Source organism: Mobula hypostoma, chromosome 10 (genome assembly GCF_963921235.1).
Source record: "Mobula hypostoma chromosome 10, sMobHyp1.1, whole genome shotgun sequence".
Taxonomy (NCBI): domain Eukaryota; kingdom Metazoa; phylum Chordata; class Chondrichthyes; order Myliobatiformes; family Myliobatidae; genus Mobula; species Mobula hypostoma.
The window spans coordinates 88,484,607-88,506,204 of record NC_086106.1 but is presented as its reverse complement, the minus strand read 5'-3'; the positions used below and the strand labels follow the sequence as shown (position 1 = coordinate 88,506,204).

At 40.1% G+C, this 21,598-nt stretch overlaps 1 protein-coding gene across 1 annotated transcript in view; it reads right to left on the bottom strand.

The window, feature by feature from the left end:
• Window positions 1-21,598, bottom strand: part of frmpd3 (FERM and PDZ domain containing 3) — a 474,907-nt gene that overhangs the window by 156,213 nt on the left and 297,096 nt on the right. The window contains exon 2 of the mRNA XM_063059815.1: window positions 314-420. Coding sequence (XP_062915885.1) covers window positions 314-351 — 38 coding nt within the window. The 5' untranslated portion in view covers window positions 352-420. The remainder of the gene's footprint in view (window positions 1-313; window positions 421-21,598) is intronic.

Sequence of the window (21,598 nt, the reverse complement as noted above, 5' to 3'; positions counted from 1 at the left end):
CTCTCTTGTGATCGATTGTGAACAATTAACATTTCTATATCATGCAGTTCATTTATTATATTTCTCTAAAATTTGGGCTATATCAGGAAAGGTCTCTATATCAACCTAAATTTGTTTTATCAGCTAAAATAAGTTTGTCACATAGTGCACTTTGTTTATAATACCAAGATTCTTCAACAGTTATACTTCTTTTGGTAATTTTTAATTCTTAGTCTGTTGTAGCATAAAAAGATTGTTCCCTGTATCATTTGTAGCCAGTTGTTATTTATTTACCATTAATAATTTTTGAAGTATTAATATACATTCACTCTACCTGTCTTGTTGTTTGTGCCCATTGTGATCGTGTGCCATCACCAGAATGGAACGTTCGGAAGGTTGCCTGGAGGTCTGGGTAGAATTGCACAGCTGACAGTCATTGATCTGAAAATGAATAAGAATAAATTCTACACTGTAAACCCTAATAAAGTGCTGACAAGAGCTTGACATGACTGATGCAAAATGATCTCTAAAGAAAGCAGCTTTAACTGAGAGGATACTCATGGTTAATATTCATAGAGCCCTAGAGCACCACAGTACAGAAGCAGGCTCTTCAGCCCATCTAGTCCATGCCGAACCATTAATCTGCCTAGACCCAACGACTTGCACCTGGACCATAGCCCTCCTGTCAATGTACATATCCAAATTTCTCTTAAATGTTGAAACCAAACCCACATCCACCACTTGCACTGGCAGCTCATTTCACAATCTCACCATCCCCTGAGTGAAAAATATCCCCTTCATGTTCCCTGTAAACATTTCAGCTTTCATCCTTAACCCATCTAGTTGTACTCTCACTCAAACTCAATGGAAGAGGTTTGCTTGCATTTTCCCTATCTATACCGCTCATAATTTTGTATACCACTATCAAACCTCCTCTCAATCTTCTGTTCTAATGAATAAAATCCTAACCTATTTAACCTTTACCTGTAACTCAGGTACTCAAGTCCTGGCAAAATCCTTGTAAATTTTCACTGTACTCTTTCAATCTTATTGCCATCTCTCCTGTAAGTAGGTGACAAAATCTGTACACAATACTCCAAATGAGGCCTCACCAACGTCTTACACAGTTTCAATATAACATCCCAATTCCTGTACACATTACATTGATTTATGAAGGCTATTGTGCCAAAAGGTTTCTTTATGACCGTATCTACCTGTGACACAACTTTCAAGGAAATTGGATCCGTATTCCCAGATCCCTCTGTCCTAATGCATTTCTCAGTGCCCTACCATTTACTGTGTAAGACTTACCCCGACTGGTCTTCTCAAAGTGGCACCACCTCACACTTGTCTGTATTAAATTCCATCCGCCATTTTTCAGCCTATTTTTCCAGCAGGTCCAGATCCCACTGCAAGCTCTGACAGTATTCTTCGCTGTCCACTACATCCCCAATCTTGGTGTCATCTGCAAATTTGCTGATCCAGTTTACCACGTTACCATCTAGATCATTGATGTAGATGATAAAAACCAATGGACCCAGCACCAATTTCTGCAGCACACCTTTAGTCACAGGCCTCCAGTCAGATAGGCAACCTTCTACTATCCCTCTCTAGCTTCTTCTGTAAAGCCAATATTTAATCCAATTTATGACCTCATCTTGAATGCCAAGCAACTGAACCTTCTTGACCAATCTCCTATGCGGAGCCTTGTCAAAGGCCTTGCTAATGTCCATGTAGACAACATCTACTGCCTGGGCTTCATCAACCTTCTTGGTAACTTTCTTGAAAAGCTCACGACCTACCACACAAAAAACTATGTTGACTATCCCTAATCATCCCCTGTCTATCAGGTATATCCGGTACCTCAGAATACCTTCCAATAACTTTCCCATTACAGATGTCAGGCTCACCAGCCTATATTTTCCTGGCTTATTCTAAGAGTCTTTCTGAAACAACAGAACAACATTCGCGATCCTCCAATCCTCTGGCACCTCACCTGTGGTTAAGGATGTTTTAAATATCTCTGCTAGGGCTTCTGCAATTTCTGCATTAGCCTCCCATAGGGTCTGAGTGAACATCTTGTCTGCTCTGGGGATTTATGCACCCTAATTTGCCTCTTCCTCTGTAATCTGTATGGGGTCCATAACCTTGCTGCTGTTTTGCCTCTCTGCTGTAGACTCAGTGTCCACCTCCTGAGTAGTGTAACTACACATGCACAAGAATCCATTTAAGATCTCCTCCATCTCTTTTGGCTCCACACATAGGTTACCACTCTGATCTTCAAGAGGACTAATTTAGTCCCTTGCTATCCTTTTTCTCATAATGTATCTGTAGAGGCTCTAAGGATTCTCGTTCACCTTGCATGCTAGAGCAACCTCGTGCCTTTTAACCCTCCTGATTTCCTTAAGTGTTCTCTTGCATCTCTTATACCCTTCAAGTACCTGATTAGTTCCTACCTGCCTACACCTGCTATGCACCTCCTTCTTTCTCTTAACCAGGGCCTCAATATCACTCAAAAACCAAGGTTCCTTAAATCTGTTTTCCTTGTCTTTTATTCTGACAGGAACATACAGACTCTGTAATCTCAAAATTATCAAGTTCCCAGGTTGCCAGAAAACAACCTGTTCCAATCCACACTTGCAAGATCCTTTCTGATACAGTCAAAATTGGCCTTTCTCCAATTTGGAATCTCAACGCAAGGACCAGACCTATCCTTTTCCATAATTACCTTGAAACTAATGGCATTATGCTTCATGTTTATATGCTGTGCAAATACTAGTTTATTGCAAAACAGGAATTCTTCATAATTAGCTGTTTCAGTACATTATGCATATCTACTTTAAAATGCAACTTCACAATTGTTTAATTACTCTAGGATATATAATGAAAGCTACTTATCTCTTTTACATTGCTACCTATCAGTTATAATGATCACACTGCATGACATATGTTCCTTCAGGTCGCTCATGAATAGTGTTAGCCCACTTGTGATTTCTGGTGATTTCATTTCTATCTGTTTTTTGTATTCACTTTGCAGAGTCACTCCGCTTTACCACATATCTACACTTAGTGACTGCAAAGCATAACATCTGGACTGCAAAGCCTAGACAGTCAATATTCAAAATTTATTCCTTTCCAGTTTTCTTTTGCATGCTTCAGTAGGGTTTTGTCATGCTTCTTACTGCTAGTACTCAGGGAAATGGTCAGATATACTTCAGCCTAGAGGTCCTTGTCAATTTTCCATAGACTGGTTCTGCCAGTATTTAGAATTAAAATAATATAAATGGAGATATTATTGGCCTTTGAGCTGCATTGAGACTGAACAAATGTTCACATAAAATATTTTAGCACATATTTTTGTATGAATATATTACAGCATAGGATCAAAGGAACAGGGGTAGGATATACAACTTCTTAAGCTTATTCTGTCATTCAAAATTCAGCGCAAATTTAGTATCAAATTGCATATATGTCACCATATACAACTCTGAGATTCATTTTCTTGTGGGCATACTCAATAAATCCAATAATCATAATAGAATCAATTAAAGACCCCATTAACTGGATGTATAACCAGTGTGCAACAGACAACAAACTGTGCAAATACAAAACGAAATAAAATAAAATAATAAGTAAACAATAAATATTGAGAACATGAGATGAAGAATCTTTCAAAGTGAGTCCATAGGGTATGGGAACATTTCAGTGATGGGGCAAGTGAAGTTATCCTCTTTGGTTCAAGTTCCTGATGTTTGAGGTGTGAGACTATTCCTGAAACTGGTGGTGTGAGTCCCAAGGCTCCTGTACCTTCTTCCGGATGGCAGTAGTAAAAAGAGAGCAGGACCTCGGTGGTGGGGGTCCCCGATGGTGACTGCCGCTTTCCTGCGACAACACTTCATGTAGATGTGTTCAGTGGTGGAGGACTTTACCAGTGATGGACTGAGCAGTATCTACTTCTTTTGCAGGACTTTCCATTCAAGGGAATTGGTGTTTCCATACCAGGCTGTGATGCAGTCAGTCAATATATTCTACACCACACATCTATAGAAGTTTGTCAAAGTTTTAGACATCATGCTGGATCTTTGCAAATTCCTAAGGAAGTAGAGGCGCTGTCGTGCTTTCTTCGTAGTTGCATTTACATGTTGGGTGCAGGCGACGTCCTCTAAAATGTTAATACCGAGGAATCTAAAGTTTTGACCCTGTTCACCTCTGATCCCTTGTTGAGGATTGGCTCATGGACCTCTGGATTCCTCCTCCTAAAGTAAAAAATCAGCTCCTTGGTCTTGCTGACAGTGAGCTTATTTAGAGCATGTACACTTCTTACCTATGTTCAAACATACTTACTTAATCCTTTTTTTAATAAAAATCAGTCACGGTTCTGAAATTTTAATTGAAGTAACCTCAACAGCTTTTGCCATAGGCATTTTATTCTGAAAGGGAACAAATTTATTCATAATGGAGAAATTGTATTTCATTCAGTAATTTTGGTGTGACTCCAATATTGTGTACACTGGCCTCTGATTTGAACCTTGAATGGCCATCATTGATAGACAAGAAAGTGTTGGTTAAAGTGATAAATCTGTTATTCTCAGTTTTGAATTTTTCAATTAACCTAGCCTCAGTAGTTTTTTTGGGAGAATTATCCAGACGTCCAATGACATTGTATTTTCAGATGTTATCCTTATACCGAGCCATTGCTATTTTTGGGAGTGTGATAGCTGATTTAGATTCTTCCACAAGAGGAAATTATTTCTCTCTCTTTGTAACTGATCTTTTCATCTTTAATTATAGAGTACTCCAATTAGATACCCTTCTACTTCTATATTCAAAGAAATACTTCTTTAGTTTATGAACTTTTGTCATAAGTTAACTCTTTTAGCAAATTAAATGGGGAACTATTTAATGGGGAAATATCATCATAAACAGAAGAGATTCTGCAGATACTGAAAATCTTGAGCAACATGCATAAAATGCTGGAGGAACTCAGCAAGTCAGGCAGCATCTATGGAGGAGAACAAACAGTGTTTTGGACTGGGACCCTACATCAGGACCGGAAAGGAAGAGGGCAGAAGCCAGAATAAGAAAGAGGGGAGAAGGGAAGGAGTACAAGCTGGATGGTGATCATAAACACATGAGATTCTGCAGGTGCTGAAAATCATAAGCAACACATACAAAACAATAGAGTAACTCAAGAAGTTGGGCGGCATTTATGGTAAGGAATAAACAGTTGATGTTTCGAGCTGATGCCATTTCAAATGCTAGTCTTTGTTCCCATGTACACTTACTTCCACAGTACTAGAGTATCTTGGGGTTGGTGAGGAGAGGAGGAGTGTGAGGGTAACGGAAATGAGGAATGGGGGATAGAATAAGGGAGGGGGTGAAAGTACTGGATGTTAGAGAGATCAATGCTAATGCCATTAGGCTGGAGACTATCCAGATGGAATATGAGGTGCTGCTCCTCCAACCTGAGTTTGGCCTCGTCATGGCAGGAGAGGAGACCATGGACAGACATGTCAGAATGGGAATGGGAAGTCAAATTTAAATGGGTAGCAATTGGGAAATCTTCCCTTCTGCAGTGGACAGGGCACTTGAAAAGATGGTCCCCCAATCTCACCGACGTAGAGTAGTCTGCAAGAGTGTTGCTTCACCTGGTAGAACTGTTTGGGGCTGTGAATGGTGGTGAGTGAGAAGCTATAGGAGCGGAGTAGCACTTTACATGTTTGCCAGTTTTTAGTGCCAGGAGGGCAATATTATGGAGAGAGGTGAATGGACAAGGGAATCATGCAGAGAGAGATCCTTATGGAAAATGTGGGATGAAGGGAGCAGAGTGGAGGTGGGGGAAGATGTTCTAAGTGGTGGGATCCCCTTAGAGATGGTGGAGGTTGCAGACAATGATGTGTTGGATACAGGGACTTATGGGATGGTTGGTAAGGACAAGGGGAGCCCTATCAAAATATGATTCTTGACTCTGATTTTCTTTTATGATGGTGGGAAGATGTAGTGAAGGCAGATTCGCGGCAAGTGGGGAAGATGCGGATGAGAGCAGCGTAGATGTTGGTAGGGGGGAAACCCTGCTCTTTGGAAAAAGAGGACATCTCAGATGTTATAGAATGGAAAGCCTCATGCTGAGAACAGATGCAACTGAAACACAGAGACTGAGAGAAGGGAATAGAATTTTTACAAGTGACAGGGTGAGAAGAGGTATGGTCAAAATAACTGTGAGAGTCTGTAGGTTTGTAAATGATGTCAGTGGATTATCTGTCTCCAGAGATGGACGACAGAAAGACTTTATGATTTTAAGTTCCCTGGCCCCCACCGCTTTATTTTCACCTTGGATGTCCAGTCCCTATATACTTCCATCCCCCATCAGGAAGGTCTCAAAGCTCTACGCTTCTTTTTGGATTCCAGACCTAATCAGTTCCCCTCTACCACCACTCTGCTCCGTCTAGCAGAATTAGTCCTTACTCTTAATAATTTCTCCTTTTGCTCCTCCCATTTCCTCCAAACTAAAGGTGTAGCTATGGGCACCCGTATGGGTCCTAGCTATGCCTGCCTTTTTGTTGGGTTTGTGGAACAATCTATGTTCCGTGCCTATTCTGGTATCTGTCCCCCACTTTTCCTTCGCTACATCGACGACTGCATTGGCGCTGCTTCCTGCACGCATGCAGAACTCGTTGACTTTATTAACTTTGCCTCCAACTTTCACCCTGCCCTCAAGTTTACCTGGTCCATTTCTGACACCTCCCTCCCCTTTCTAGATCTTTCTGTCTCTGTCTCTGGAGACAGCTTATCCACTGATGTCTACTATAAGCCTACTGACTCTCACAACTATCTGGACTATTCCTCTTCTCACCCTGTCTCTTGCAAAAACGCCATTCCCCTTCTCGCAATTCCTCCGTCTCCGCCGCATCTGCTCTCAGGATGAGGCTTTTCATTCTAGGACGAGGGAGATGTCTTCATTTTTTAAAGAAAGGGGCTTCCCTTCCTCCACTATCAACTCTGCTCTTAAACGCATCTCCCCCATTTCACGTACATCTGCTCTCACTCCATCCTCCCACCACCCCACTAGGAATAGGGTTCCCCTGGTCCTCACCTACCACCCCACCAGCCTCCGGGTCCAACATATTATTCTCCGTAACTTCCGCCACCTCCAACGGGATCCCACCACTAAGCATATCTTTCCCTCCCCGCCTCTCTCTGCATTCCGCAGGGATCGCTCCCTACACAACTCCCTTGTCCATTCGTCCCCCCCATCCCTCCCCACTGATCTCCCTCCTGGCACTTATCCGTGTAAGCGGAACAAGTGCTACACATGCCCTTACACTTCCTCCCTTACCACCATTCAGGGCCCCAAACAGTCCTTCCAGGTGAGGCATCACTTCACCTGTGAGTCGACTGGGGTGATATACTGCGTCCGGTGCTCCCGATGTGGCCTTTTATATATTGGTGAGACCCGACGCAGACTGGGAGACCGCTTTGCTGAACATCTACGCTCTGTCCGCCAGAGAAAGCAGGATCTCCCAGTGGCCACACATTTTAATTCCACATCCCATTCCCATTCTGACATGTCTATCCACGGCCTCCTCTACTGTAAAGATGAAGCCGCACTCAGGTTGGAGGAACAACACCTTATATTCCGTCTGGGTAGCCTCCAACCTGATGGCATGAACATTGACTTCTCTAACTTCCGCTAGGCCCTACCTCCCCCTCGTACCCCATCTGTTACTCTTTTTAATGCACACATTCTTTCTCTCACTCTCCTTTTTCTCCCTCTGTCCCTCTGAATATACCTCTTGCTCATCCTCTGGGTCACCCCCCCCCCGTCTTTCTTCCCGGACCTCCTGTCCCATGATCCTCTCGTATCCCCTTCTGCCTATCACCTGTCCAGCTCTCGGCTCCATCCCTCCCCCTCCTGTCTTCTCCTATCATTTTGCATCTCCCCCTCCCCCTCCAGCTTTCAAATCCCTTACTCACTGTTCCTTCAGTTAGTCCTGACGAAGGGTCTCGGCCTGAAACGTCGACTGCGCCTCTTCCTATAGATGCTGCCTGGCCTGCTGCGTTCACCAGCAACTTTGATGTATGTCGACAGAAAGACTGCTCTCTCTTATCAGATTCCTTATTTTTCAGCCCTTTATCTCTTCACCTACCCCCTCCCAACTTCTTTCTTCATTCCCCCACTACATTATTTTGGCTTCTTCCACCTCCTTTTCTAGTCCTGATGAAGAGTCTTGGCTCAAAATGTTGACTGTTTATTCCCTTCCATAGATGCTGCCTGATTTGCTGAGTTCCTCCAACATTTTGCGTGTGTTACTCAAGATTTCCAGGATATGCAGAATCTCTTGTGCCTAAAAATTGAAATGTACTGAAAAAAATACAGTATCATCACATTGTAGATCCCCTCTAGCAAAATTAGAGGTAGTTCTCCATAATCTTTTCATACCAGACACCCGTGGTGATTTAAAAATAAATATTTATTATAATGTCAATTATTCTCCATCAGACTGTGCTGATGGAATTTGCTTGTGTGTTGCTTTTAGTTCAGAAGATCAAAACCTAAAATAAGACATAACTTAGGCCAAAGTTTGGTAAATTTCACTCCTAAGTTTCATCTTCACGTCCCCAGTCAGCATCTTGATGAAACCAAATCGAAGAGGGTGAAATAACACATAGCTGGTGACTTGGTGGGAGAGTGAGTTCCATAAAGATGGTTTGTGGATTTCATTTAGGCGTTGAGAGGAATTAACATTTGTTTCGTGACAGTGATGTTGGAGTCAGAGCCAAGGAAATCCCAATCATTCTTTATTGTCCAGGAGGAGTGCACGTGAAAGCATCATTGTTATTACTCTGCCTTGTCAAGTAGCTGCTGTACTTCCAGCTTCCAGAGTCCCTGATGTCATTCACCAGTCCCATTTCATGCTTATAACTGAGAGCCATATCTGAATTTGAGGCCTCCAAGGTCTTTCTTTTTGTCCATAATCATGTTATCATGTAATCACATATGACTTGAGAAAATAAACCCCTGCAGATCAAGATATTTGATCAGTTTGTGTGAGTAATAGCTGATGCTAACCTGAACCCACATCAAGAAATTTAAATTTTAAAAATGCGTCAAAAAGTGTTCAACTGGCTATTCTGGGGTGTTAACATCTCAGATGACTTGTTCCATGCGCAGTATATAGATGCAATCTTGAAGAAAGCATGCCAATCTCTCCACTTTTTTTAGAAGTTTAAGGATATTTACAATGTCACCAAATTTTCTAAAAGCAGCCTATACTGTTGCACTGTTGAATATATCCTGGCTGATTGCATCATGGCCTGGTATGGAAATTCCAATGCGCAAGAACACAAGAGGATGCAGAGAATAATGGACACAGTCTAGTGTATCACAGGCACAGCCATCCCAACATTGACATCATCTACAGGAGGCACTGCCTCTAGATGTATCTGTTGTCAAGGATCCCTATCATCTGGGTCTTTATGTGGTGCTACTGTCAGATGGGAGGTACAGAAACTTGATGTCCCACACCACCAGGGTCAGGAACAACAGTTCTCCTGCAACAATCAGGTTCTTGAACTAATCTGAATGACATTAACCCTATTTCAGTAATGGAACACAACAGACCACCTCTTGTATTATGGACTGTGTCTTTTCTTTGCACTTACGTTTTGAATTTTCAGGTTTTTCTCTCTTTTCACTGTCATGCATAATTCTTTGTGTTATCTGTACTGGTGTGCCTGTCATTATACACATAACAATAAACTTGATTTGAATTGTTTGTATTTTCTCCCTGTGACCACCTGGGTTTACTCCAGGTAATCTGGTCTCCTCCCGCATTCCAAAGATGTATGGGTTAGTAAGTTAATTGGTCGCAATGATGTAATTGGGCGCCATGGGTTCATTGGAGCAGACGGGCCAGTTACTGAGCTGTACCTCTAAACAAATAAGTAAAACCCTTCCACTTGGGACTGAAAGCTGATCCCACAAACCACGAAACTATTGTTTGCCATCGTATGCCATTTGAAAGAATTTATTACTATCAAAAGAAATTATTACTATCTTCATTATTAAAGGGATCAGAAAATGTATTGTTGCTGCAGTAATAATTCAATCAGTAATTTTCTCCCTTTTGTGTTGCAAGAATGAGATTCAGAAGCTTAAAGTTGAATAAAATATTCCTGCACTGTGTTAAAATTCAGGTTTTACAAAGAGAAAATCCATACAACTCTTCACTTTGATCCATCATTCACTCCCCAATACTTATAGCCTTCTAGAACTGAAGCTTAATGCCATTTAAGGACCTATTTGACTCATTTTACAAATTATTCTTTTCAAATGCTGCTATTAAATGCACCATGAGCTTTGATTCTTCAACTTTGCTTTTCAATAATTCTTCCAAAAAAGGTTGACCTTCAACTATGTCTCATAAATACATTTTTGGGTTAGTTTCTATTTCCTAATAACCTTCACTTTCAAAAACAAGTTGTGGTGGGGTATGAGTTTCTAGCTTTAAGTTCACTAACTGAGATCAACAATATAGCTGTCCGCCAAACTTTCCATCTTCTACTCAACCAGTTTTTTCAGAGTGGAATTTCATTGATCTCCAGCTGAGGTTTCACCCATATGTATTCCGGTAAAGTGAGATAAAACAGGATTGTTTCTGGCAGCAGTTATGTTGATAGGTGCTGAACTTAAAGAGCTGCTCTTTGGTATTATGTGAGATGAATATTCAGTACACTGTAATAAAAACCTTTGAAATTGAAAGTGGCAGGAGGTGATTTAAGCAAGCCTCATTCATGGTTAATGCTGGGAAGGAAAGGGTCCATATTCAAGGTTTGGGAATGGGATTGGGCAGGTAACCACATGCTGCCATTGACCAAACCTGCATATGTCTGTCTGTCTAGGTACCATATTCGATGCGGACTTTGGTGACCATGGTTTTCCATATAGATCTATCCTTCGCTTTTTGGATGACTTCCATTTCCTCGATGTGTAGCCACCTGGCTATGCTTTTGATGTACATAAGCTGAGGTCTTCCTCTATGTTTGCTCTCCTCAATCTTTCCAGAGAGTATGAGTTTTTCTAGTTCATCTTTCCGCATGATGTGTCCTAGGAGTCTGAGTTGTCTTTCTCTTATTGTTGGTATGAGTGTTCGAACTGCTTGGGCTCGTCTGAGAACTTCTTCATTTGATGTGTGTGTGGTCCATGATATTCTTAACATTTTCCTGTAGAACCATAATTCAGCTGCTTCTAGTCTCTTTTCCATTGCTGGAGAAATGGTCCAGCATTCACTTCCATAAGTCAGGATAGAGTAAATGTAGCACTACAGTATTCTGTCTTCAGTGTATGTGCTCATCTTTCTGTCTGTTAACATGGTCTTCATTTTTTGGAAAGCTTCTTTCGTCATTGCTATTCTGTATTTGATATCTGTGTCACACCTGCCATTACTTGTCATTAGGCTGCCAAGATATTTGAATTTGTTGACTTGTTTGATGTTTGTATTTCCGATCTTGATCACACATTGTCTGGAGATGACCATGCCTTCTGTCTTCTTGGTGTTGATTGAGAGGCCTCTGCGATTACTTTCTGCTGCCACTATAGTGAGTAGTTCTTGAAGTTTTGTTCCTGAGTCAGCTATTAGTACGATGTCATCAGCATATCTGATGTTATTTATATTATGGCCTCCAATTGTGAATCCTTTGATGTCTTTGATACTTCTCAAGATATTTTCACTATACCGGTTGAATAAGTCTGGTGAAAAGACACAACCTTGCCTGACTCCTCTCATGATATTCACATACTCACTCACTTCTCCTTCTATTCTGATGGATGCTGTCTGGTCCCAGTATACGTTTCTTAAGAAATGTATATCTTTCCCATCTATGTCAAGATCTTGAAGCAATCCCAGAAGATCTTGCTGTCTGACAGTGTCAAAAGCTTTTGTATAGTCAATGAAGCATAGGTAGATGTCTTTTTGTACCTGGATGGCTCATTCACAGATCATCCATAGCATGAAAATTGGATTTCTGGTTCCAGTGTTTTCCACAAAGCCGCATTGTTCTTTACTGATTTCTAGTTTAATACAGTGTCTTGCTCTCATCATGATTACTCTGAAAATAATTTTTGCCATGTGGCTCATCAGGCTTATTGTACGATGTAACTCACATTCTGTTGCTCCCTCTTTCTTTGCAAGTGTGATGAACACTGATTTACTTAAATCATCAGGTATCTCCCCATGATCATAGATTTCATTTGCTATTTCTGTTATTTTCTCTATTCCAAAATCTTCTAAGGCCAGTATCATTTCAACAGCAATGGTGTCTGGACCAGTTGCTCTGTTATGTTTTGTTTTATTTATGGCTGCTCGAATTTCTGATTTTAGAATGCTAGGTCCTTCAAGATTCTTCTTTATGTTCGGTTTTTCTCCTCTTTGGTCTTCAAAAAGTTCTTTTATTTATTCTGTCCATCTGTTTAGGATTTCCTCTTTGTTCATAATTAAGCTGCCATCTTTTGTCTTGATGCATCCACTTGTTGAGCAAGGTAATTTCCCCGTTAGTTCTTTAATCTTATTGTGCATCAACTTTGTTCCAGGGATATGGGTTTGTAGCATTTCTATCTCTGAGCATTTCTCATTTAGCCATCTGTCTTTAGCTTCTCTGCATTTTCTTTTTATTGTCTTATCAAGTTGTTTGTATTCTTCGCTGTTTCTTAGTTTGATGGTCTGTTTTTGTTGCATCAATTGTATTATATTTTCAGTTATCCATTTCGTCTTACTTTTCCGTTCTTTTCGTGGGACGGTTTCTTTTGCAGCTACAACCATTTTTGATTCCTTCAGGATGTCCCAGGAAGATTTGCCTCCTTCATCCTGCAGCAATTGAAAACAGTTTTTCACATTGATTGTGTATTCTGTTTTCAGATGAGGGTTGTTTTGTAGTTGTTGATAATCCAGTGGTTCTGATCTTTTTGGTTTCTTTAATGTTCTCATCTTTATTTTCATTTTGCAAATGACTGGTATGTGGTGGCTTCTACAGTCTGCTCCAGGGTAGCTTTTAGACTGAGCTATCGAGTTTTTGAATCTGTTATTGATTGTTATGTAGTCGATTTGATTTTTGTTGTTCCCATCTGGGCTTCTCCATGTCCATTTCCTTCTTGGATGTTGTTTAAACCAAGTGTTGGTGATTATCTGACTGTTTGTTTTACACCATGATATAAGCTTTTCTCTTCTTTCATTTCTTTCTCCCAATCCCTGGTCTCCAACAATATGGTCTTCTCTTCCCTCACCAACTTTTGCATTGAAGTCTCCCATGACTATAATGGCTTCTTGTGATTTGCATTCTTCTAGTGCTTTGTCTCGGGAGTGGTAGAAGGCATCAATTTCTTCCTCTGAGCTTTCCATTGTGGGTACATATACTTGAATCATAGAGATGTTGTTTTGTTGTCCTTTTAGTTTGATTAGCACCATTCTGTCTGAGATATGCCAGTATCCTAGAAGGCTGTTGGATGTTTCTTTGTCTAAGATGATTGCAAGACCCTTTTCATGTTTATCTTCACCAAAGTATATCATCTTGTAGTCATTTGATTGGAATACTTATATCCATTCCACCTTATTTCACTTAGGCCTAGGATGCTGACATCTAGCCTCTTCATTTCTAATTTTACGTTTTCTAGTTTACCAGCTTGGTGCAGGGTTCGAACATTCCAAGTGGCAATTCACAGTCTCTTGTTCTTGCAGACAGTAGTGGTATGACGATCCGGGTTCACCTGTCTGTTTACATGATATCCCGTACTGAGCGAGGTGTCCGCACTATTTGGAAGTGGGCTGCCATTTACGCTGTTGTCTCTTACATTTGTGTATGTATTAACCATGTTTGTACTAGAGATAAAATACAAGAAGTAGCTTCCCCTTGCTTGCTTCTGATGCAGTGTCTATACAAGATGGGTGACCCTGAACATTGTCCTGTTAAAAGGATCTACTGCTCAGCGTCTGAGAAGCAGGAACCATTGATTGTGTTACTCACAACTAGCCTTCTGCATTCCGTGGCTTCACCGTAACCCAAGTAGGGAGGCTAACAGGTGCTACACCTTGCCTAAGGGTGACCTGGAGGTACCTGTGGTTAATGGTAACCTAATTACCCAAAGCAAATGTTCCACAGCCAGATGTAGTTTATCCTCATACCCAGGAGTTAAATCCTGCATATGTACTTTTTTAAATTCACCTCTCCGTATTTCATAAACAATTAAGATAACATTCTCCCAGACTGATTAATTTGTATTCTGTTCCTTTCTTCGCCCATTTACATGGGTGGTGGGCAGAACAGAGTAAGGGAAAGGGCTTGAGTGAAAGGGGAGAGGAAATCATGTACAAAAATGAATGGGGTATTCCCAATGAGGTCTAATCAGCTTGATCTGTCTGTGGTAATTTTCAAAAATCAATAAGTGTAATAGGGTCACAGTGGATTTCGACAGGAGATTTTCTCAAAGAGAGCTTTCATAGGTTCTCCATCATGTAACTGCTGCACTGTTCACATGTAAGATATTTCTTAATCGTTTTGTTTAGATTTGGTAAACCATGTAGTCTAATCTTTGAATCTGTGGGATTTGCCACCCATCAATACGAGCCCCATTTATAAGAGAATTTACTTGTCAGTAATTCACCAATATCACACAAGCTATTTTTACTGCAGCAAGTTCAATGCATGAGTTCGTGTGATTTTCGCAATATTTCACTTCAGGGTAGAGTTGCACCCATTCGCAAAATTACATGAGCAAATACTAAGATAGATTCAAAGCAACTGAATACACCCAGTGTTTACTTCATTAGGAAACTATACACCTGCTCATTAATGTAAATATGTAGTCAGCTAATCACGTGGCAGAAATTCAATGCATGAAAGCAGACATGGTTAAAAGGTTCAGTTGTTCAAACCAAACATCAGAATGGGGAAGAAACGTGATCTAAGTGACTTTGATTGTGGAATGATTGTTGGTACCAGATGGGGTGGTTTGAGTATCTCAAAAACTGCAGGGATTTTCACGCACAGCAGTTTCTAGTGTTTACAGAGAATGGTGTGAAAAGCAAAACAAAAGAACAGTGAGTAGCAGTGCTGTGGGTGAAGATACCAAACATTAATAAGAGAGGTCAGAGGAGAATGGCCAAACTGGTTCAAGCTGACAGGAAGGTGACAGTAACTCAAATAACCACTCATTCCAACAATGGTGGGCAGAAGAGCATCTCCGAGCGCACATAACATTGAACATGAAGGGGATGGACTATAGTGGCAGAATATACAGAATATACAGAAATACCCTCAGTGGCCACTTTATTAGGTACTTCTTGTAAGTATGTAACTTGTTAATAATTTGCTTTTACTTATTGTTAGCAATTCCTGGAGATGATCTTTCCTTTACTATTGCTTATAGAAGCGAGTTTTTATCAATATTGTTTGAACAATGGGTGTAAGTATTGGAGGGAACTTAAAGTTAAGTAAAGCCACGAGAATCATTTTATGCTAAATTAGCTTTTCTAAAGCAGGTACAGCATCAAAACAGCCACAATTGCACCACTATCCTTAAACTTGGCAAGTAGAGTAATCTATTAGTGCTCCTATTTTCTATGCAGGGAATTCTGCCAAAAGTTGCTGAGATATGATTACATGGTGAGAACAGTAGGTCTGATCATGTTTCTCTACATGGAATAACATCATTCAGCAACCATCCGTTGGGAGCAATTTCTTAGGATGGGCACTGTGTTATTTGAAAAGATGCATGTCTTAATAACAAAAATATTAATTTGATGGGGCAACAGTATTCACACCCCATTAAAATCTGCTTATATGCATTCTCTGTGCAACCATGGGGTTTCCTTAACAAGTTTTTGATATTAAGTTTACTAATAAGAAATAGATATAGGAGTAGCCACTCAATCCTTTGTGTCAGTGATACATTTAGTGATTATTTCTGATCTTCAAATCAACCTCAGTGACATTTTTCCATGAATCCCATTTTACTTAATTCCCTGAATATATGTATTAAAAAGGTCTTTTGGTCTCTATCTTCTATATAGCCAGTGACGAAACCTAATCAACACTGTTGGGTTGAAAATTCTAAATATTTGCTACCTTCTAGGGAAGAATTTTTTTTCCCTCTGTCCAAAATGGCTGACTTCTTATTTTGAGACCATGGCTCCTGGTTCCAGATCTACCAGCCAGGGGAAACATTAACATTAAACATTTACCCTGTCAAGCACTATAAGCATTCTGTACATTGTGTGAAGCAAGGGAAGAGATTGTTAGGTGCCTGGCAGAGATTAGAGAGACATTCTATAATGACCAACAAACCAATTGTTTGGAATTAAATTAACTTGCCGGGTTTCACCCCTGCCCCTGGCACTCCTTCTCGGCCATCCATCCTGCAGCACTCCACCCTCACCCTCTCAACATCCACTAGATTTACAAACGTAAACACGAGGAATTCTGCAGATGCTGGAAATTCAAGCAACACACATCAAAGTTGCTGGTGAACGCAGCAGGCCAGGCAGCATCTCTAGGAAGAGGTACAGTGGACGTTTCGGGCCGAGACCCTTCATCAGGACTAACTGAAGGGAGAGCTAGTAAGAGATTCGAAACACGCTAACAGGGCAGACAGCGAGTGTGCAACAGACAGCAAACTGCAAATAGAAAATAAAAAATTGAGCAAGAATAATAGTAATAATAATAAATAAATAAGCAATAAATATTGAGGATATGAGAGGAAATGAGTGCACAAGTTGTGAGAACAGTTCAGTCATAGGGCAAGTGAAGTTGAATGAAGTTATCCCACAGATAGAGTAGAAAGTTAAAGTCTCTTTCCAAGGGTAAGGGACACTAAAACTAGAAACCACAGGTTTAATGTGAGTAGGAAAAGATTTCAATAGGAGGATGATGGGTTGATGGAACTGAATTGCCAGAGGAGGTGGTAGAGGCAGGTACAATTAGAGGGTACAAAAGACATTTCAACAGGTATGTGGATAAGTGAGGTTTAGAAGAATATAGGCCAAGTTCAGGCAAATGGAATGAGTATAAATGGGCATTTTAGTCGACATGGACAAATTGAGCTGAATGTCCCATTTTCATGCTGTGTAATTCTATGAATCTATTATTCAATGAAATGCACACTCATTCTTTTAAACTCAGTACAGTACAAGCCAGTTCATACTGTAGCCTATGAAGAAGATGAAGAAAGCCCTTAACTCCAAGTGGAATCATTGGGACACTGTCATGACAATGTTTTTTTTAGCAGGTTTTCTTATTTTTACAAGACCAAGTTGCTAGCTCGATGCTCAACCCAGCACGGATGGAAAGCGGGCACGGGAGCCGGCTGGATTCGAACTCAGGAGCCGGCTGGTGACTGTAGCCTATAGTACAGGCCTAATCTCAACTCACAACAAACCCACCAACTCAGGAATCAGAATGACAAGGTTTTGGTGCATTTCCTCTTTAGCAAACTTGGCAGGTGAACCAGGCCTTTGCACACAATTCCAACTTGGTCTCACTAATGTAATTTAAGCAATATATCTGTAATTCTTGTACTCACATTCTCTTACAATTAAGGTCAGTGATTCATTTTCTTTCCTAATTACTTGCTGTATCAACATGTTTATTTTCACTAACTCATGTACAAGGACACTTGTGTCTCTCTGAGGACAATCCCCATTCAGACCTCCACCATTTAACAGTATTCTTCCTTCTTATTTTTTGCTTTTTTATTTTCTTTTATTAATCTATCTATCTATCAGTTTTTCTACCCATGTGTTCTTCAAGCATTTGCATTACAAGACTGGAGTTCAATTTCAAACTCTTTTCCATTATGGGCTAGAGTTCACATAGTTTGCTTTGGTCACCAAACTGCATTCCAGAAGGTGATCAGTTCTCTAGGAAGACTTCAACTTTAGGAAAAGAAGAATAATGCAAATTAAAAGTACTCTCATATATGCCACCATAGGAAAGGACTGAAAGGCTCATTGAACCCCAGCTGGGTGAAGTGCTGCCAAGCTACCAAAAGCTGTGTATAGCTAAATGGCTATAGCAGTGCAAACAGTCATCAGTTTGGGGTTCTTCTGCCAGATTTAGTCACAGCTGAGTTAGTGAACAAAATATTCTGTTAATCCTGGTTAAGTATGATTTAGCAGTTCCACATACTGATAATAGGGAATTTAGGCAAGCCATTGGATAATTATATTGTTGCAAACTCAGAAATAGAACAAAGAGAAAATAAAGGAAATGAGCATGAGATGATTTCTGCAAAAGGTTAACATTAGAGCAAATTGCAGAGCAGACCATAGAATCACTACTACCGATACACTCACAAGGTATGTGAAAATAAAGTAGTGATAATTAGGTAAAATGGAAAGACACAATTCCTCTGTCAAACTTCTTGTATTCTATAACTTCATAGTCATTCTCTGTAACAAAGTGATGATGATGAAGAATTTGGCAATGGGGAATTGTGATAAATAGGATATAATGCTGTGACCAACCTCACAAACAGCTGGGTCTGTGACCTTCACTGAAGAATTCCAGCCTCATTCCAAGGTACCTCTTCACTCGTCAGTGGATTAGCTCCACACCCTTGATGATGCATGCTCGATATCTCAAAATGATTTACTGTATCGATTTGGACAAGACTCATATTCAAAGCTTCAGTTACCCTGTGCAATGCCATACACTAACTTGCTAAAATCCTTGCGAGCTCTCATGCTGACATCAATGCAGCGACGAGCAGCAGCAGCAGAGAACCACGTACTACAGAAAGCTGCTTATGGCTCAGACTGCATAATGAAGACTGGTACAGGAGCTCTCAATATCCTTTGCAAGAGATATGCTGGAGTACAGTGGAAAGTAGAAAAGACAGTTCTTTTTATGGTATAGCAACATTCAGCATCACCTGTCGTGGACAATTATTTTTAACGTGTGTCTTGTCAAATAGCAAAAATGTTAATTTGACAGCATAACAATATTCACACCTCATTTAGATCTGCTTACACCTAGCCTCTCTGCAACTCATGCATCTTCATTAATAAATCTTGATACTAAATTGTCCCTTCTGCACCTGCCGTAAAGGCTGGGGTTCGATTTCAAACTACCTTCACAGAGTACTTAAGTTAAAAATTGTCCACTTTGGTCATTAAGTAACATTTCTTTATCTGGTTTTGTAAGAGTTTCATTGCAAGTTTATTGACTAAAGGAATGTATTTCAAAACAACCCGTACTAACCAACAGTTAGTTAGTATCTGTCTTATTTCAAAGTTGGAATTGAACTCGTAGTTATAGTCTGAGCTCATAATCTCGTTCAATACTGAGATAACATTATATTGTTGGATATGTTATCTTTATAAGAGACGCAAGACCAAATACCTCTTTAGCAGTTTCTGTGTGTCAGCTGGATGTTAAACATTCTAGTTGCAAATGTGCTGGCTAATATTTCTGTGCTGTCAATAATAGATACTACACTCTATATGTAATCCATAAAACATTAATTTTGAAATGTGGCATAAGATACATAAAATCATAAAGCCATATTCAAATAAAAATTGAAAGTAGGCTGAAATTCCATTTTTCCTCCACCTCATCTGTGATGAGCATTAGGGGCACCATCCAACAATAAAATGATCTCCTTAATCTTCCTATCAAAATTGAATTACATAGCACACAAAACATTCTGCTAAAAGCTCCAATTTCTTGGCAGACCTTTAATACAAAACATTAACTGCTTCGCCTTTCCCAGCATTTTCTGTTTTCACTTTAGATTGCCAGCATTTGCAATCTTTTTATTTTCTTATTTCTGGGCTGTTATGTTTTACTAATTATTTGAGTATGTTGTAAATTGAAATCTAGTTTGCAATGCACATGTTGATTTTCAAAATGACTTTAGCAAGATCGCACACAATGGGATCATGTACAGTATCCTAATAAAATGGCTGCTGAGTGTATGTTTGTGGTCTTCTGCTGCTGTAGCCCATCCACTTCAAGGTTCAACATGATGTGCATTCAGAGATGCTCTTCTGCACGCCACTGTTGTATCACACGGCTTTATGATTTACTGTCACATTCCTGTCAGCTTAAACCAGTCTAGCCAGTCTCTTCTGATCTCTCTCATTAACAAGGCATTTTTTTCCTGCAGAACTGCTACTCACTGGATGTTTGTTTGTTTTTCATACTATCTCTGTAAACTCTGGCGACTGCTGTGTGTGAAAATCTCAGCAGATCAGCAGTTTCTGAGATAGTTAAACGAACCTGTCTGGCACCAACAATCATTCCGTGGTCAAAGTCACTTAGATCTCATTTCTTTTCCATTCTGACATTTGGTGTGAACAGAACTGAACATCTTGACCATGGTGGATGCAGGTTCAACTTCAATATTTAGAAGTTTGGATAAGTACTTGGATGGGAGGGATATGGAGGTCCAGGTACAGGTTGTTGGGACTAGGCAGAATAACAGTATGGCATGGAGAAGATGGGCTGAAGGGCCTTTTTCAATGCTGTGGTGCTCTATAACACACATGCAAAGTGGAGTGTGGGCCATCACCCCTTCCCTCACTAATTAGATGTTTGCATTAATGAGCAGGTGTATAGGTATATCTAATAAAGTGGCCACTGAGAGTAAATCGAATGAGAATTGTAAGTTTGTGGCCAGAACCTCTACATGTTCCATCTTTATTTCCTTTGGTAATCTCACATAGTCCACGCACACTTCTGTTCTTAATAAAGCAGCCACTGAATGTAGTACAACATTAGAAGACAGTCTTGAAAATAATTGATAAGTTAGTAATATCCTCTTGGACAGAAGGGTTAGTTTAGTGTTGAGAGTGGTTTTTAGGAGAGTCTCCAGAAACCTGTGAGCAGCCTTGCTTTACAATCTCCTTCAGTCATTTGAATAGAGACACCATGGTACCTGCATCTTATTTATACAAATCAGGAATTAGTAGTTCACCATGCTGCATTTGTGAGACCAGGAAAATCCTTGCTCTTTGAAACATTTTTCTTCGTTAAAATCGGTTGCCCATCCTATGAACTAACCTGGTGACAATGATTAACAATTGCAGTGCACTCCAACAATTTATCATTTGTTTAATCTGAGGAGACCAATTAACAACTGATTAACAGAACTCATCTGCAAAAAGTTGGACCAGTGCCACACCAAGCAGAGGCAGAAATGAACGGTTTGGAGAAATTAGATCACTCCACAGCTTTTAATCAACTTTAAGGTTATTGACATGAAACATATACTATTGAGATTTAAGCGTAAGATTTCTCCTAAGGAGAGGAGAGGTTGGATGGAGGAGTGGCAAAGGCAGTGGATTTGAAAACTGTTCACTTACATTGCAGTTATCTTTCTGAGAGCAATGTTTAGAATTCTATTGCAACATGGAGATTAAAACACACCTAGCAGGAGATATGGATCAATACATAGGCTGATAGAGGTAAGAAGGATATTTGAATGATAGTAAACACAATTGTTTTAGTGATGCAGTTTTGCAAATGAATTTTGTGGTTCCAGGGCTATTAGATCTTTTCATTTACTGAGGCTGAAGTTTAATTTTACATTGGACTTGGTTGATGTTTTGTTGGGAGAGAAGGGCACTAG